Source organism: Parus major, chromosome 11 (assembly GCF_001522545.3).
Source record: "Parus major isolate Abel chromosome 11, Parus_major1.1, whole genome shotgun sequence".
Classification (NCBI taxonomy): domain Eukaryota; kingdom Metazoa; phylum Chordata; class Aves; order Passeriformes; family Paridae; genus Parus; species Parus major.
This window is the reverse complement of record NC_031780.1, coordinates 3,183,297-3,201,913: the sequence shown is the minus strand read 5'-3', so window position 1 is coordinate 3,201,913 and position 18,617 is coordinate 3,183,297. Positions and strand designations below refer to the sequence as shown.

The following is an 18,617-nucleotide window of genomic DNA, read 5'->3' as shown; positions in this document are numbered from 1 at the left end:
GCGCGGGGGGCCCGCGGTGATGCAATAGCCCGGGGACGGGGGCGCGGGGCCGCGGGGCTCGGCCCGGCCCGGCTGCGACCCGCCGCGGGGATGCTTCTCCCGGGCGCCGCTGTGCCGGCAGCCCCCCGATGCTGCGGCAGCCGCTGAGGGCCGGGAGGAGGAAGGAGGCAGAGGCGGCGCCCGGGATGGAGCAGCCGGCGGCGATGGCGCGGCGGGGCCGGGGGCCGGGCCGGGAGCACGGGAGGTAGCGCGGAGCGGAGCAGGTGAGCGGGGGGCGAGGGCCGGGGATGGGGCTCGGGGCTGTGCCGGGGCCGCGGAGCATCATCCGCATCCCGGCCCCGGCCCGGAGGGCGGCCCCGGCCTCGAGCGGCGGCTCCGGGGTGACTTTGGGTGCTGACAGCCGCTGCGTGCGGGCGGGCGCTAGGGCCCGGCTGTGTGTCAGTCAGTCAGTCAGTCAGTCAGTCAGTCAGTCTGTCTGTCTGTCTGTCTGTCTGTCTGTCTGTGCGTCTCTCTGTGTGTGAGCGTGGCCGTGTCTGCGTGCGAGCGGCTCGGCCCGTTCCAATGCGGCGATCTCCCCCTGCCGGGCTCCCGGCGCTGCCCGGGAACAATCCCGCAGCTCCGCGGGTCCCCGCGCTCCGGGAGATGCGGGCTGGGAGGCACAGCCTGCCTGGGAGCCCCACACAGACACAGCTCCCTGCTTTGCAGAACCGGGCTGGGAATGAACAGCGCCGGGTGATGCCGTGACCTAGGACTGGAGTTTTACAAGCCAGTCCTTGCGTATTTTAGTGGGTTTCCACCCAAAACCCATGGGGCTGGCTTTGCAGTTTAATAAAAGCTGTTATGATAAAAAAGTATCACATTTTGTTTATTTTAAAGTTTGCAGGGGATGATCGATGCTTGTTTCACATCGGTGCTGTCCGTGTGAGCAGTAGCATTACAGACATCTCAAGGAACAAGGCCTCCAGAGCCAGTCCTCACTGCCAGGGACCCTTTAGTGCCACAAAGGCCAGTTCTGCCCGCAGCTCCTTCCCGCTGCCTCCCCGGCCCTGGGTGACGCCAGGCTCCCGGAGTGCCCAGCACAGCCATTGCTGCAGTGCATCTCTGATTCGATGAGGTCATAGGGAACAGGGAAATATTTCTGAAGTCGGTACAAGTGTAGGACACTGGGTGAATCACACTCGGTATCTGTAGGCTGCAGGCTGTAGATGATAATATAATTACACATTAATATTTCTGGATTTATATTGATTTTCTTTGCTTTTAGGAAGAGTTTCATTTTTCAAAAGCCTTTATGCTGACCATTATCTGCTCATAAATGTATTTTTTGTAGTCTGCGTTTATCCACTGGCACTTGCTGCGGTTTATACCTGTAACGCTGCTGCTTGTCCTTGTCCTTGTCCCTTCAGTCCCTGATCCTCACCTCCTGATGTTTCCTAGAGCAGAGGTGGGTGACTCCAAAGTCATCCCCTTAGGAGGAGTGAACCTCATCCTTACGCAGGTCTCTGTGACCCAGTGGCTGGAGAATTAATTCTCTTAATTAGGGACTTCATGCCTCTTTTCTGTGCCAGATCCAAACATCAGAAATGCACATATTCCTTGTGGGACCAAGCCTCTTCTCTTTGCTTCTCTTTCTTGTCTTTCTCACTTTTGCATGGATTTTTCTTTTTAATTTTATTATTTTTTTTTAATGCATGGAAGGATAAGTATTGTGCTCATTTTCAGCAGTCTGTAATGACTTAGTGAACTCTGATTTGCTTTTCATATGGCAATTCTGAGACCTCCAGAACATGGGGCTTTTCATCCTGCCAGGAAGATGTCACTGGCCTGACAGAAATACCTGTCCATGTCACAGGAGTCCTTGGAGAGGAAGCACAAGAGGAAGTGAGGACTTATGGACCTCCTCAAAAAAAAACATCTCCAGTAGGCATGAAGTCCTGGGAGTCTGAGCTGACCTTCAGCTGTCTAGACTGTACCATGAGGCTCAGGAAGGGTCTTCAGAGTATTTGGAGGGAGCTGAGCAAACAGGATGGCTCTGCACAGCCATGGGCCCCCAGGAGCATTATCTTTATCTTAAAACACACCCCTGCAAGTCCCTTGTCCCTGTGTCTCTTTGCCATCTTCCCCTCTTTTTGTTTCTTCTCCAATCTTTCTATATGCCCATCCCATTCCTGCTTCTCCATCCCCGTCTTTTCTGTGCAGGAGCAGAGAAAGGAATGGAGAGAACAATGATCTCCTTCAGGAAGAGGCTGCCCTGAATTTTCAGGTTACAGTTGGCATTGGGGTTGTCAATCTACAGATTACAGTTAGCACTGGAGTTGTTAATTTACAGATCACAGCATTTGGGTTGTTTTTAAGTCACAGTTGACATTGGGGCTGGCAGCAAAGTGGGATTTCACTCAGACAGGTGAGGGCCTTTACCCAGGTCCTGATAGTCACAAGGGCTGCAGGAGAGACCTGGCAAAGCCACTTTTCATCTCCAGACTCAATAATCAGTTGAGTACAGATGAGCACAAGCCCATCATCCCCTGTGGTTTCCTGTTCCTGGAGCTGGCTGGGCGCTGCTGCCCCAGCACTGGAGCCCTTCCTGCAGTGTTGGGTGGCTGGGGCAGGTGGGGGTGCTGGCACCAGGCAGCCGTGGTGTCACACCCTGCACATCATCCTCTGCCAGCCACAGCAGCCCTGTCACCACCTGGGACACGTGTCCAAGCTGGGCTGTCCATGGTGAGAGCAGCTGGAGCCTGGACACACACCCAGCCTCCTGCTGTCCTGGTCAGCACCTGGAGGAGACCCAGGAGTGCTGGGTTAGCAAAGGGCTTTTTCCCTTGGAGTGCTGTGGGACGGGGGCTATTGCACTGAAACTGGACCCGGTGGGTCTGTGCAGTGCCTTTGCTTCTGATTTTCCCCCTGAAGCATGGAATATTCAGCCTGCTGCTCTCCATGGGAGGATTCTTAATTTTAATTTTCCTGGGCTGTAATGGGTGAGGGAAAGTCCCGCAGAAGCAGGGAAAGCCCCAGTGGGGAGGTGATCTCCCGAGGTCAGGTAGTGTCATGCCAGGTAAGCAAGAGGAGATGCTGATGGGGTTTCTGGCTGCGCCTCCCGCACCCACTGCACAGTTCATCACCTCTGTACAAACCAAATACACCGCGTTCCCTGCAGCCAATGCCCCCGGCACGGGTGTCCATGTCTGCCTGGCCTCAGGGCCTGCCAGCACCATCCCCGAGCCGGCAGGAACAGCCCCGAAGGGTCCGAGGATCCCGGGACAGGGAACAGCCCGGAGCTCCCGGGATGTCCTGTCCGTGCATCCCAGGACAGTGAACAGCCCTGAGCTCCCGGGATGTCCTGTCCGTGTATCCCGGGGCAGGGAGCAGCCTGGAGCTCCCGGGATGTCCTGTCCGTGTATCCCGGGGCAGGGAGCAGCCTGGAGCTCCCGGGATGTGTCCGAGCATCCCAGGACAGGGAACAGCCCGGAGCTCCTGGGATGTGCTGTCCGAGCATCACGGGGCAGGGAATAGCCCCGATCTCCCGGAATGTGCTGTCCGTGCATCCCGCGACAGGGAACAGCCCCGAGCATCCCGGGATGTGCTGTCCGTGCATCCCGGGACAGGGAACAGCCCCGAGCATCCCGAGATGTGCTCTCCGTGTATCCCAGGGCAGAAAACAGCCCGGAGCTCCCGGGATGTGTCCGAGCATCCCCGCCCCGGCCCGCCCCGGTGCCTCCCCCGCCGCTCCCGGCCCCGCTGCGGTTCCGCCCCGCTCGGGTCCCGCCCCGCCGGCATTTCCTGCCCCGGGCGCGGGGCGAGGGGCGGCTGCAGCCTCCAGGAATTTGTCACCGCTTTGTTTCCCTCGCTGTTTTCCGTCCGGATTTTTTCCCCGCGGTCGATGCAGCCGCCGGAGCGGGGCCGGGGCCGGTCGGTCACCGCGGCCGGGGGGCTCCGGCCGGCCCCGGGCAGCGCTCCACCGGGAGCCAGCGCCGACTCCGGAGCTGCCGCCGCTACCGGGGCTGGGCTGGGCTGTGCCCAACTTGTTGACACCACCGACCTTTGACAACACCGGGGAAGGGCACCGAGGAGGGAAAAATAATATTTTTGAACTGGGACATTTGCAAGGTGCGGATCAGCACGTGCCGGGCCGGGAATTGCGCTCCGTGCTCAGCACAAGATGCGTGCGAGCGCTCAGGAGGGGCTGGCGAGCTGCTGAACATCTCCCTGTGCCTTTGTTGCAGAAGTGCTGCGGATCGGGCGGTCATGGAGGGAACCCGGCAGAGCAGGATCTGCCGCCCGCACAAGATTAGTGAATCCTCGAAGGTTCGTACGATTTGTGTCGCCTACCAAAAAAATCCCGCTGCGGAAAGGGTGGTGAGGGGTAGAGGGTGTCCTTTGGGCGGACTGGTTTGGGGGAACGGGAGTACTCTGAGCTTTGGAAAAGAGGGATGGAAATGGTGGTTTACCTGCTCAAGTATTTTTGGTAGAAGTTGCTGCCTAGTGATTAAGGGAAAAAAAGGAAAAGCAGCAGCAAATGGGCTTCTGCTCATCATGACTCATAACTAAGAAACCCACATCATTGCAGCACAGTAGTTTCTCTATACTAAAAATTCAGTTATGAAATGTGATGTGTTTATTTTTTAAACCAATCCGTGTCGTAAAATCCAGCAAAGCTGGGATTACTCTTTAGATTCAGTCTTGGTTTTGTACAAGATGGGAGTCTTGATCCTGACAATTGTGGTGAGCCCAGTGAACTCACAGAACCTGGGTTGCTTCCTTAGGTTTGTGGGGTTTTATTTTCTTTGTATCAAATCTGTCTGCACAAATACATTGTTTTTATTTGTGAATTCACGGAAATCCATCTCAGTCAGCTCTTTATGCAGGTCCTCAGGACGATTTATAAGGTGCTAAAAGCAGCTGTAATTATTATGCTCACTTTGTTTCATGCCAGTGCAAGCTGCTTTTGTGCTGTAGTTACAGGAACTGCAGAACAGGTACCTTGTAATACCAGAAAAAAGAGCTGGAAAAGGGAAAGTTTTCAGTGCTTTCATCTGTTTTACCAAAGCTGAATGAGCCAGATCTCATTTTCTTTTGCACCATTGATGAGCAGCAGGGCTGCATTAACAGTCTGAGAGAAATTAGATCTTTGAATTCAAGAGAAGCCGAAATTCTGCTCTAACACAATTGATGAAAGATAAATAGGACTAATTTTTAAATGCATCCCTACCAATATAATCTTTCCCTCAATGCTGATCCTGTCTGCCACTTAAATGGTTTAGTCTGAATGTAATGATAATTCATCACATTAAAAATTAATTAACTTGACAGCATTGTTTTATTTGCTTGCTTAGACGGCAGCTGTCACTATCTGTTAAACTTAGAATTACTGGATAATGCAAAGGCTGTTCTACAGAATATAAATAGCTCGAGAAAGATGTTCAAGTTCAGTGTGAAATTAGTCCTGCTTTTGAAATGTGCAGCTCTCAGCTCCTGTATCTTGCTCCCTGAATGAATGAACTTGCCAAGTGGCTGAAATAATTTGCTGTGTTCCGAGTGCCTCCAGTGCAGCGTGGAATGGGTTGATTCCCGATTCCTGGAGCAGCAGCAGTTCCACATGGCAACAAGGATTTCAGGAGTGCGAGTTGCCAGGCGTATCTGAGGGCAGGATTACGCTGCTGACTCAACATCCAGCTCAGCAGAGAGGGATCTCTGGCAAATCTTATATTCCGCTGTAATCTTGTTATGCATGATGGTGGTATTAGGGAATATTAGAGAGAAATGATCAGCCAGCTCCCAGGGATGAGAGGGAGGATGGGTTTGCTTCAATCCAAGGATTTGGTTCATTCCTATTCCTCGTGAATCCTGGGGAGAGGGTGCTGTAAGTTGTTATTTCTTCTCTGTTCATCTGCCACCTTCAACTGCCCCTGAATACAGCTGCCACAAAAGTGTGATTTATCCTTTGCCATATTTATTCTTCTCCCTCTCTCTTCCACCCCTTGGTTTCTGTTTAGGCTCCTGTACAATATCAGCTTTTCCCAACCTCAAGAAAAGGCAGATAAAAAGCTTTACGGTCCTTAAACACCCTTTTTTTTTTTTTTTTTTCCTCTTACAGATCTCTGGCAGTTTTATTCCTCAGTGGAAGCCACTTTGTTGTCTATGCCATAGATCCCTTTTTAAGTTCAGAGGTGTGATGAGTATAAGGCAAATTAAAGAGTTTTGATCCAGAAACCTTTTAATTATTGAAGCCTCTTGCCTTAGACTGGTTTAACTCTGCACACTTGAATGTTCAGAGCCATTCCAACAGCAGGATTTTTGGCAGCTTGGCCTCCATTGTTTAGAAAAGAACATAAGGAAATAAAGAGAATATGCTGGGATGTTACACTAAGAGCAGCACATTTGGTTGTTAATTTGGGTCTCAAAAAGCCTTCTTGCACATTTGATAGTTAATTTGGGTCTCAAAAAGCCCTCTTGGCTCTAAGAATCAAACCTTTTCCACCCAGGTGGGTAGAGGGGGTCCTGCTGTGTTTTAACCAAGGCAGTAATGGTGTTTTCAGACTGCTGTGATGATGTGCTCTCTGCTTGGGCTGCCAGGGGAGCCACAGGTAATTAGGATTTCTAGGAGAAGCAACAGTTTGGTGGTGAAGGGAAGGGGGAGTGTCTGGGAGGATTGAAGAGACCTCAGGTCAGCTGTGTGACCTTTTCAGGTGTCACCTCTGGGAATGCAGCCTGGGGGTTTAGGAGAGGGCAAGACTCAGACAGGCAGGACTGTTCAGAGCTGCCTTAGGTAGGATACAGGGATGTGCTTCCATTCCACCCCTTCTCACTCCTCTTACAAGTTCTTGCAGGTTCTTTCTGCCTGGTTTGAATTTGGTAATTAAAGTATTTGGTATTAGCATTTATCTTAACCTGGCTTTTATTAAGAGACATCACAAGGTACCTGAGTGTGCCATCACACATTAAATTCCTCCAGAAGATGGTCCTAAAACTTCACTTGACATCCTGGACTGAGCAGCAGTGTTCATTTCATGTTCTGCAGGACATTTGAGGGGTAACAAAACATTTCCATCTTGGCTCATCCTAAGGCTGGTGACATGAGTCTGTGAGAAAAGAGGCACAAGCTGGTCACCTCAAAAGCTCAGCAACACGTCCAAAGGTGGTGCTTCGAATGTGAGGACCAGAGAGATCCCAGAAGGGCACTTAATGGATGTGTCCTGAGGGCATTTTCCCTTTTCTTTAAAAGAAAAATATCTGCTCCTATTCATTTAAACAAAACCTACCTCAGCTTCTGGAAGCGAGGAGAAGCCTTGTGGGAATCAGTTCTCCACATGTGTGGCTTTGCACATAAATAAACAGCTATTACTTCTGAGTGCAGTGTGTGTGCCTGGAATAATGTGGGAAGAAAGAGAGGGATTTTACCCTAACAAGCTTAGAAATGCAGAGTTCTGGAAAGATTTAAGAGGGGGTAGCTGTCAAGCAAGCAGTAACCCAAACAATACATGAGCTGAATGAAAATTCAGAGTACTGCTGCGTGTGTGTCTCCCACTCCAAATGCTCTGTGAGTAGTTTAGCTGGGAGAGCTCTGTAAGGAGTCATTTGGGGGACAAGGAAGAAAGGAAATGTCAGCAAGATGTCTCTGAGACAATGAGTGGAAGAGTTTCAGAAAATTGTGCCTGTATAACTCATCAGGGAGGAGGTTTTAATGCAGCGTTGTGGGGGAAGGAAGAGTAAATTATAAAAGAAGGGGAGTAGGAAGCAGTAAAAGTTTCCATAGGCCTTTCAAAGTGAAGGTGAGGAGCTCAGGCTTGTACTGTGTCACTTGCCAACTATTGCATGTCAGAATTTATTATAAATGCGAATGAGAAACACCAAAAAAAGCTGTCTCTGACTTATGTATGACTGCACCTAGTGGGAAAACACATTCCACTGTGAACTGATCTCGGTGGAGGTGCCACCTGCCTGAAGCTGTTTGTGTTTTCCAGGTGTACAGGTGGGATGACCACTCCAGTCTGGTTCTGCAGAGCCTGAACGAGCAGAGGCACCGAGGCCTGTTCTGCGACATCGTGCTGGTGGTGGATGAGCAGAGAGTCCCGGCCCACCGGAACCTCCTGGCCGTGTGCAGTGACTACTTCAACTCCATGTTCACCATCGGCATGAGGGAGGCCCACCAGAAGGAGGTGGAGCTTTTTGGAGCCTCCTACATCGGCCTCAAGGCCGTGGTGGATTTCCTGTATGGCAGTGAGCTGTCTCTGGATGGAGGAAACATCGACTACGTGCTCGAGACAGCTCACCTGCTGCAGATCTGGAAGGTGGTCGACTTCTGCTGCGAGTACCTGGAGAACGAAGTCAGCGAGGAGAATTACCTGTACCTGCAGGAGCTGGCCTCCATCTACAACCTGAAGCGCCTTGACTCCTACATCGACTCCTTCATCCTGCAGAACTTCGGCACGCTGTCCTTCACCCCGGACTTCCTGCAGAACATTTCCTTGCAGAAGCTGTGCCAGTACCTGGACAGCAGCGACGTGCAGCAGGAGTGCGAGCACGACCTGCTGCAGGCCGCCCTGCAGTGGCTCACGCAGTACCCGGAGCGGGAGAACGAGGCTTACCAGGTGCTGGACAACATCCACTTCCCCTTGATCCCCAAGAGCGACCTCCTGCACCGAGTGAAGCCTGCCGTGTGCTCGCTGCTGCCCAAGGAAGCCAACTGCGAGGGTTTCATCGAGGAGGCGGTGAACTACCACAACAACGTGACGGCGCAGCCGGTGCTGCAGACCAAGCGCACGGCCCTGCGCACCTGCGAGGAGCGGCTGCTCTTCGTGGGCGGGGAGGTGTCGGAGCGCTGCCTGGAGCTCTGCGATGACACCTGCTTCCTGGACACCAGGAAGGGACAGTGGGTGGCAGAAACCCCTCTGCCAGCCCGGCGGAGTCACCACTGTGTCGCGGTCTTGGGAGGTTTCATCTTCATAGCCGGGGGCAGCTTTTCCCGGGACAATGGAGGGGATGCGGCGTCAAATCTCCTATATAGGTATGATCCCCGCTGTAACCAGTGGATAAAGGTGAGACTTGAGCTGTATTATTTCTCTGTTCAAAGTCCTTAATGTTTAGAGCGTTTTCTCCTTTTCTGGTGGAAGGACGGGGCTTGTTAGAATAGTCAACATGGCAGCACTTCCAAATGAAGAGTCAAGCTGTTGACTTCATTTAGCTGAAGCAGCTACTTGAGTCCTTTGTGGGAATGCTTAAATTGCACAAAGAGCAAAAAGAGTTTGGGGCAGATATTCACCTTCATTTGGGATTTGGGCATCTCACCTGAGAAATTCCTGATCAGCATCTGCCCTCAATTCTTTAGATTACTTCTGGGAATAATTCTGGAATGGACTCAGATGTGATTGCTTGGTTCATCTTCCTCAAGCAGTACTACATATAAACCAAAAATGGGTGTGATGTAAAATGGAAATGTCTCTGACAATTGTCAAGTGTCTCTGAGCTAAGTGTCCCTTAGAACAAGCTCTTTGCTCCCAGTCCTGCCACAAATCCCTTCATCTGTGTGGGTTGCTGTATCAGCCACTCCTTGTTCCTTTATAGACCAGTCATGGTCCCTATGTGGACCAGTTATGGTTTCCATATGAACCAGCCATGATTCCTCTATGAATCAGTCATCCTGGATGGTTCACTTGTGGTTTTCAATGATTCCAATACCTCTTCTTGCAGACTTTGGGAAGGAGTTCCTATAAACACAAACGTTTATAGAGTAACCTGTCTCTTAGGTGTTTCCTGTTTTCCCCCGTTTTCAAAATGGATGCTATTGCAGAAAAACAGAAGTGTTTTATGAATGTAATGGTCAAAACCAAAATCTCTCCTTATCAAATCAAAGGGGAAGGAGCAACTGCCCCGTAGTCCCTCAAGTCCTTTGCTTACCAGACCCTGGAAAATGCCAGCAGGTTATTTTCTTTGCCAGGTTGCCTCCATGAGACAACGACGAGTAGATTTCTACCTGGGAGCGATCGCTGACATGCTGGTGGCTGTTGGTGGCAGGAATGAGAACGGGGCCCTGTCTTCAGTTGAGACCTACAGCCCTCAGAAGGACTCCTGGACCTACATAGCAGGACTGCCCAGGTAACTGAGCTGTTTGGAAACTCCCCTATGTTTGAAGAGGGGTAACAGAGGGAACTTGTGTGACTTTAGCTGATGAATGGGAGCCCGGGAAGGGAGGGAAGGGGATGTAAAACCAGTGTGGCATCAGCCATCTCAAACCACAGCAGCAGTTGGGATTTGAGCAGGCAGCATGTGCCTCGTGTTAGGTTTTCATTTTCATCCCAAGGTGCATCTGGAGGATGGGAGGGAGAGCTCTGATAATTTCATTCTACAATTCTTAAAAAGCTTTTCCTGAGGCCATTTGGAGTTGAATATTTTCAGAAGCACTTTTCACATCTTGGCCAAAGGGGTTTGTCGTTTCTTTGGCCTTACTTTGCCACCTTGGTGTGATGGTTTTCCTTGCAGGGTGTTTCTCTATGTTGGGCTATTTGGGTTGGCTGTCACAGCTAAACACAATTACCTGTATTGGAAATACAGAACCCTGGCAAATGTGAGCTCTCTCTCCCTCTGTTTGAGTTTAAACTTGGCTCTTCTGCTTTTGAGAGGTTTAATCCCTGCAGCTCTTGTGGTAACAGACAGGGCATTGCTGTGTCTTGAGTCGACGTCAGAGCAGTGACTTTGTAAGGACAGCACTTCTTTGCTAGCAGTGACTCTGATTTGATGTTTCACATTTGTGGGAATCACAGGGACTCTGGCTGTGGGGATGGTGTTTCTGTGATGTCTGAAACCTCAGCAGCAGCGCTGGCTTTCCCAGTGCCATCACAGAGCAGGTTCCTGCAGTTTGGTTTGAGAGTTCAGGGTTTTTCCCTGGTCCCTGAGCTGCAGAGCTGCAGAGCCAGAGGCAGCCACTGAAGGCACAGGAGCCTGTTGACCAATTCTATTTTGGGCAGGTGCTGCAATGCAAGGCTGATCCAGGCCAACAGCTGGGCTCGAGTGCTCTTCACAAGCAGGATGCTTTTTTATTTCTGCTCACACAGGCAGATCCAGCCTATGATCCAGGGGCTAAACACCACAGCCCTTCCTGGGAAGCTGTGTAGGAGAGTATCTTCAGGTTCTAAATCCTTCTGTTAACTGGGGACACCTGTGAGGTGAATCCTTTATGGATATTTTTGCTCATAAATGATCCTGGAGAAGTTCACATGGGTGAACTTAATCCATCCAGACTCTCTAAGAAGGGACAGTTTGTCTGCATATTTCAGCTGCTACCTGTGTGCTGGCTTTGGGAATTCTGCAGCTGCAGTATTTAAAGTGAACTTTAACTTGTGGGTGTTAATTTTTTATTAGATTGCCTGGCATGTCTGCCTGGACAAGGCAAAAGTCGCCCGTCAGGGGACAGACCCCTCTTACACTGTGGGGAGTGGGATGAATTATTCCTGCACCCAAAGAAATGATTCTGCATCCTCTCTTCCTGTTGCTCTGTCCTTGTGTCAGCTCATCCTGTGTGGTGAACGAGACAGACTCATACTTTTCCATGCAGCTGCTGTTTTGCACGTTGAAGAGTCTGGAGTTACATCTTAGTGGACTTGGCACCTTTGGATTTTTTGTCTTTTCAGCTCTTTTTTTTTCCATTTAGTGCTGGGCAGTGATTTACTTGTGTGTTTCTGCACAGAAGGAATAAGGCAAAAAGAACTTTATGCAGGTTGCAAAAGGAGGTGGGCAACCTTTCCAACACACATCCACTGCTTGAGCTGGGTGAGCAGCGGCTCTGGCAGATTTGGGGCTGCTGAAGCCCTTCCTTGAGGTACTTCAGGTTGGAGCAAATCCAGAGGAGACACCAGGATGATCAGAGAGATGGAACACCTCTCCTAAGAGGAAAGGCTTGTAGAATTGGGATTGTTCAATCTGGAAAAGGAAAGCTTCACTGTGACCTAAGTGTGGCACTCCAGTGCCTGAATAGAGCGCACAGGAAAGGTGGAGAGAGACTCTACAAGAGCCTGGAGTGCCAGGATGAGGGGGAATGGCTTCCCACGGGCAGAGGGCAGGGTTAGATCAGATATTGGGAAAACATTCTTTGCTCTGAGATGGTGAAGCCGTGGGAAGAAGGATGAGAGAGGATTCTGTGATCCATTTAAGACTAAAAACATTTTAGCTACAGTTCCTGCTGCCTGCTCCAGTCTTCCCTTCAACATACTCCTCATCTGATCTCTGTTTTCCTCCTGACCACATGGTTTTGTTCCTCAAACAGATTTAAGTTCCTGTTTCCCTCAAATAACATCTCCCCCAGCCCTATTCTAGCAGCAAGACTTTCCATGTAGAGGAAACCAGAAGCTCCAGTCCTCTGCTTCCTGATTGCCTGATCAGACAATGTGTCCCAAGAAAACCACCTATTTTCCTGAGTTTTTCTGTCTTCTTCCCTCTGAAGAGAACACATGCAGGTGTTTTGGTCCTCTTGGGAGCATGACCACCAGAAGCAGCCTTTTTGGTGCCATTCCTGATTGCCCCAAGCCAGCAACTGCCTGGAATCCTGTTCCCTGGAGTGACAGGCTCATGTTGAGGTCATTCGGGGGTGTGGGCTTGTGTTGTTCGACTGGAGCTGTGTGGGGTGGGACTCTCAGAGGTTGTTAAAGCTTCGATGCTGAACATGCAGAAAATGGGTTGGTTTTGGTGCTTCCCAAAGGTTAGAACTTGGCACACGTGTGGAGATTTGCAGGGGGAAGGCAGTGGCTGTGTCCTTGAGCACACATGCCAGCACCAAATCCCATGTCCATGCTGCTGTTCGCAGTCTCGCTCCTCTAAGGAAGAGCTTTACAGCTCTTCTTTATCTCCTCTTACCCCGTCTCATTCCCACCCTATATGGTCAAAACAACAAGTTGTTTTCCCTAAGCACTCTCTTGGAAGGAGCTGAGCTGTTTTGACGGAGCTAAGGCTGTCTTGCTGGAGGAGCAAATAGAGTCTCAGGGCAGAGGCTTTGCGGGGAAAACTTCAGCCAAGTTGTCTAAAGGGTGGACCTGGTCCAAGCCTGCTAGAAGGGAATTCATTTTGCCTGACGCTCATTAGGGTCCTTGGTTGTGGGATACCTTTCCCTTTCTTCAGAGAGGTCCTATATTTTTGGCCCCATTTCCCAGAAACTGGGAGCAGTTTCTGTCATAGTTTCTAGCCCGGCAGGGAGCAGCGGTGGCTGACGAGCCTGGCAGAGCAGGAGGAGGGGCAGTGTGTTCTCATCCTGAACAGACCATGAAAAGGTCTGCTGCAGACAGCAGTGAAATTAATTGAGTGGCCCTAGGTAAAAGTTTGGCAGAACAACTGAAAGCTGTTGTGTGAGGAGCTGTTGGAACAGGTTGGGGAGTGATGGTATCTGCTCTGCCGGTTGGGTCATGAACGATCTCGCAGGGCTACAACAGGTGGACATCAAGATTCAGAGCAACCACAGCTCACCTGGACTTTGGTTGGAGTAGGGGATTCCCAAAGCTTTATTGAATTCTGTGGTCTTCTGTCTCGGACAGTAAATGGTAGGTTTTCTAGCACCTGAATGGTGTTACTGGGTCAGGAACTAATTTTTCAGTACTGTATCTGGGTTAAGGCATTCAAAATCAGCACCAGGCTCCAGTAAATGTTAAAATCAAATCTGCTTTCTCTTAATGCCTCAGCTTTTTTCTGGCCACTCCTGCAGATAACACTGCCAAAATGCTCAATGCTCTCTGTTGGAGGATGTCTGAACCCACTTTATTGATGTGCCTGTTCTTTTGCCCATTTAGAAATGCCCCTCTCTCAATCACAGGGCTTGTAGAAAGGATTTGTATTGATTAGTTTCAATTTATGCATCTATTTCATGCAGTTCCTATGAAAGTGATGCTATTTTGGATGAGCTTTCAGAAGTGAGGCAAAGTGAAACACCTCTGGTGTATTTCAGTGGGTGATTGTCCTATACTGGACAATAACAAATCAATGGTCGATTTGGTGCTTCAGATCTGATTGTTTCTGTCAAACCATTTTCTCTCTCAGCTGTTGCTGTTCCCTGGACACAGCCACTGACTGAGGCAAAAGAACCAGATCAGTGCTTTTTCTGCAGCTGCCTGTGCTGGGCTGCATGCCTGTGCTTGAGAGACAATGGCTATTGCTTGCTTACCTGTACAGAACACCAGAGTAGGAGAATATTTAACCTACTTCTCCAAGAGCCAGGCAAGTTTTTATTAACTTAGGGTCATTTTCTCTCTGGATGGTGAATGCAGTGTGGTTGCCAACAGCAGTGCAGTAACGCAGGGCTCTGGGGTGGATTCGATGTCCTTGCGTTGTCCTCTTCCTGACTCCTCCAAACTCCCTGGTACAGCACAGCCTCCAGGCAGCTTGGTTTCATGTGGGTTTAAAGTCTGCTGCAGCTTGAAATGAACTGAACTCAAGCTGTCCATCCCATCCCCAGACTGAGCATTTTTAAACCCATTCCTGTGCATGCAGAGAAACGCAGGCTCTGACAAGCAGCCCAGGAGCCACTGGAGATGGACAGTCCTGGTTGTTGTCTGGAAGAGACCTCAAACAAGGAGCAGCATCTCTGCCTGCTTCATCTGCCGTGGTATTTCTGTCAGGGGTGAAAGCCAGGGCTCATGTGCTCAAGGTACATCGTGTCCACCAGAAGCACTGAGCGTGAATTAACTGCTTCTATCATGAGGCACGTTGAGAGCTGTGGAAATTTTGAGTTGCCTTTCTGGATAAAGTCCATAACCGTACCAAAGTACTCTCCTTTTTAATTCCTATCTTTTTCCTGAGAGGCCAAGAAGTAGAACAGCTGTGAAGTCACCTCTGTAAGATCTCCAGGCCTGATGCTCCAGACCCCATTGTTGAAGAGACTGTCCTGGTCACTCAGCACTGTCAGCCCAAGCGTGCCTGGGATTTTTCTGTTTCTTGTAGCAGGAACCTATTAAAATATCTGATTCAGATGGGGATCAGAGGTTTCGGTAGGCATCTAGAATAATAACCACCTTTTAGCTCGTCTCAGAAGCGTTGTGCTTTCAGGGTAAATGTGGGGTTTCTTTTCTAGTCCATCTTTTCCCTTGGCACAGAAGTGCTGGCACTCAGGTGTGTGGAAGATGTTCTGATAGCATTTGTGTGGCTCAGAGAAACCATTAGCCGGCAAAATAAAAACAGCTCAAGGTTCTCTCCATAGAGAGCTCCAGCGTGTTCAGGCACAGTTCAAAGGCTAAAGCATTGCTAACAGAGTTTTGTCTGCTGTGGAGGTTGCGTTGTCTCGAGTGCCTGACTACAAAGGATGGTGGTAGAGGCTCGTGAGTGCAGTGTGATGAGTACACTGCTCTGTGCCCTGTGGGTATTGAATCGTTTGGGCTCCTTGTGAGAACCAATTTGCTGTGCTGCTGCTGCATCTTTTGACAAGCCAATTCCCCCAGAAGAGGAAAAAAAGACATGTAGGAACGATATGTTGAAAGCAGCTGATGCTGTTCATCACCTTGGCTGTCCGCTTCTGAGAGCTCAGAAGGGTTTGGTCAGGAATAGACTAGTGTGAAGTTAAGAACAGCCTGGAGATTTAGGTTTGTAGTGGCTTTATTATAGATGATCAAAGGGGGTTTCTCTCTGCCCTGTGGATGCAGCATGCATGGTGTTGCTTCTACCATCTCATTTTCTCTTACTTCACCATGATCTGTGATGGACTGGGGTCTGCTGCCTTGTCCTGGGGTGACCAGAGAAGTTCCCACCTGTAGGGCAGAGGTGGTAGAGCGGACAGGTGGTTCATGTAAAGGACCCTGCCTGTGTTGGGACTGCAGGTGAACCAGACAGAGAGTGCCCGTGGGCAAGAGATGTGACCGGTGACCCTGAAGCTGTGCAAGGGCAAGGCAGCAGCAGTTTTCTTGTTGGTTTCTCTTGGTTTATCCCTACTGGTAAGTCTGAGAGGTGTTACGATTATTTCACCTTTCTGTCACAGAACCCTTACTGAGATGTGGATTTTTTCCTTCTCTGGCCCTCTCAGACTGATGCAAGCCAATGGAGCAGGAAAATGGGAGTGAAGGTCATGCCAGTAGTGCTGGATGGGCTATTTCTGTTGTGTGACACACTCTAGAGGATGCATTAAAAAGTGATTGCCATACCTTAGCGCTCTGTAGCGACCAGCTATGGAAAGAATGATTTAAAAGTGGTTGTCAGGCTGTGCACTCTGCAGTGCAGGCTCTGGGAAAGAGAGGAGTTACTGGGTAACCGCCAGATCAGGGATTCTTCTGCCTTTAGTTACTGTTTATTTGCTTCTTTAGCACAGTCCCTGCTGCATGCTCATGTGTCTTGACAAAATCCATAAGGACTGTTCCTGTTTGCCTGCCCCAGGTTTACCTACGGCCACGCTGGCACAGTCTACAAGGAATTCGTGTACATTTCGGGAGGCCACGATTACCAGATCGGCCCCTACAGAAAGAACCTGCTGTGCTACGATTACCGCACGGACGTGTGGGAGGAGAAGAGGCCCATGATCACTGCCAGGGGCTGGCACAGCATGTGCACCTTGCAGGACAACATCTACTCCATCGGCGGCAGCGACGACAACATCGAGACCATGGCTCGCTTTGACATCCTCAGCGTGGAGTCCTACAGCCCCCAGTGCAACCAGTGGACCAGAGTGGCCCCTCTGCTGCAAGCCAACAGCGAGTCAGGGGTGGCAGTTTGGGAAGGCAAGATTTACATCCTCGGAGGCTACAGCTGGGAGGAAGCTGTCTTCTCCAAAACAGTCCAGGTCTATGATAAGGAGAAAAATAAGTGGTGCAAAGGAACGGACTTGCCCAAAGCTATTGCTGGAGTGTCCGCGTGTGTCTGCGCCCTGAAACCCAAAACAGAGGACAAAAAGAAAAAGATAAAAACAAAAAAACATCAAGATCGAGGAAGATGACCACTCCTGGATAGCCATCATTGGATGGTGGACTCCGAAGGGACCTTGTATTTAGACATTTCTATCTAACCTTTATTCTTTTTGTTTCTAAACAGGGTGGGGAGGGCATCTTCTGAAGCCTCAGAAAATGTACACTTGAATGTGGTTTTTGGATTAAACTCATGTTTAAGGTAAAAACAACAAAAGAAACCAAAAACTCCCCCTCTTGCTGTACAAAGGGTGATGTGGTCAGAGAGGTTCTGCTGCTCTCCTGAATATTAAGGCTTAGGCTTTTCCTTCTGTGGTTCATGGCATTTCCACATACATCGTATTATATCGACGTTTTAAGGAAGTTTTTAAAAACAACTTTTATACTTTTTTATACCACATTTTGCTAACTCAGTCTCTCGTTTGCCATATATTACGTTGTTGACTATAGAAGCTGCTGCTCTGTGCTTGTGACCCCGTTGTTGGCGTCAGGAACTCCTCGTTTGATGATCTTTGTGTGGCTTGGCCAGGACGTGGTGCAGCTGTTGGAGCAGCACTGGCATTCCCAGCATTGTCAGGCAGTCAGCTGGAATTGGGACTATTGTCACAATTCCAGCTTCCCCAGAGCCCAGCTCGCCAGCCATGCTCATAAACACGCTTTATTTCAGTGACTGCTGATCTGCTGAGTGGATTTCAAGGGCTTTGGTTTAAAGTTCAGCTGTTGATCATTGCTGTTATTTTTTCCTCAGCCCTCCTCTCCCATCTCCCTTTCCGTGTATTTCAGATTTGCCTTTTCTTCCATCTGTGCAGGTGATATCCTGCTACCCTCATTCTTTTGTCTTTTTTTTTTTTCTCCTCCCCAACTACTTACCTCAACAATTGGAAGAACACTAAGAAAACATTTTTGCACTTAATTTCATTTGAAACTCTGGTAAATCTAAGACCTACTACAAGCACACGTGTATTGAAAGAGGTAACAATAAATTTCTGGAGTGCAAGGAGGTTGTAGGTTGTTTCTTCAATGCTAAGAAAACTAGTTAGAATTAATTTTCTAAAACTCTTTGAGGTTTTTTGGTGTTTTTTTTTAATTTAAAAAAAAGCCTCAGGAGTCAGTCTTTCATTTGCATTAATGGATTTATTTTAAAGCCTTTGTATACTGCATGAGGTAATGCTTATTCTTTTTTAGCCTAAAAATAAATTTAAAACAAAACCAAAAAAAACAAAATGAAACATTTTGGTTATGACAAACTCATTGACAAGTTTTTGGGGTTATTTTTTTTTTTAATATCTGAAATCCTTGCTATGTCAACTGACAACTACTTAACTTTTTGGGGACATTTTCATGTGTAAGTATAGAACAAAAATCTCAAAGGCTTGCTTTTTTTCTGTTACTGGGTTGCTTGTTACTATATCCCCTCTTTAATGTGTTTATGTATTACATAAATGTCTGAGAACAATAAATCCAGTTTAGAATATTCTATTCATCACAGTTTGATGTCTTGTGTATTGATTTCACTGAGGTTTTCCTTTTTGATAAATTGGAAAAAAATAATCCTGTAATCATTTTTCTTAGAAGAAATTCTCCCCTGTGAGGGTGCTGAGGCCTTGGCACAGGTGTCCAGAGAAGCTGTGGCTGCCCCTGGATCCCTGGAAGTGTCCAAGGCCAGGTTGGACAGGGTTTGGAGCAGCCTGGGAGAGTGGAAGGTGTCCCTGCCCATGGCAGAGGGAGAAACAAGATGAGTTTTAAGGTCCCTTCAAGCCA

At 49.3% G+C, this 18,617-nt stretch overlaps 1 protein-coding gene across 3 annotated transcripts; it reads left to right on the top strand.

Annotated features, from left to right (window-relative positions):
* Positions 1-36: 36 nt before the first annotated feature.
* KLHL36 (kelch like family member 36) lies at positions 37-18,344 on the top strand. 3 transcript variants are annotated; one of them, XM_015640367.3, is made up of 5 exons: positions 37-263; positions 4,224-4,305; positions 7,962-9,035; positions 9,935-10,092; positions 16,333-18,344. In XM_015640367.3, exons 2-5 carry the CDS (start codon positions 4,246-4,248, stop codon positions 16,886-16,888), a joined length of 1,848 nt encoding a protein of 615 aa, XP_015495853.1. In that variant the 5' UTR covers positions 37-263; positions 4,224-4,245; the 3' UTR covers positions 16,889-18,344. The 3 variants fall into 3 exon arrangements, with proteins under 3 accessions (XP_015495853.1, XP_015495854.1, XP_015495855.1); XM_015640368.2 differs by lacking the exon at positions 37-263 and adding an exon at positions 3,787-4,107; XM_015640369.3 differs by lacking the exon at positions 37-263 and having other exon boundaries at positions 4,123-4,305.
* The last annotated feature ends 273 nt before the right edge of the window (positions 18,345-18,617 follow it).

Bases quoted from the DNA above. Each gene is read 5' to 3' on its own strand.
- KLHL36 (XM_015640367.3), top strand. From the start codon at position 4,246: ATGGAGGGAACCCGGCAGAGCAGGATCTGCCGCCCGCACAAGATTAGT. The intron at 9,036-9,934 runs GTGAGACTTGAG...TTTCTTTGCCAG, and splicing joins GCTGTAACCAGTGGATAAAG to GTTGCCTCCATGAGACAACG. The intron at 10,093-16,332 runs GTAACTGAGCTG...TGCCTGCCCCAG, and splicing joins TACATAGCAGGACTGCCCAG to GTTTACCTACGGCCACGCTG.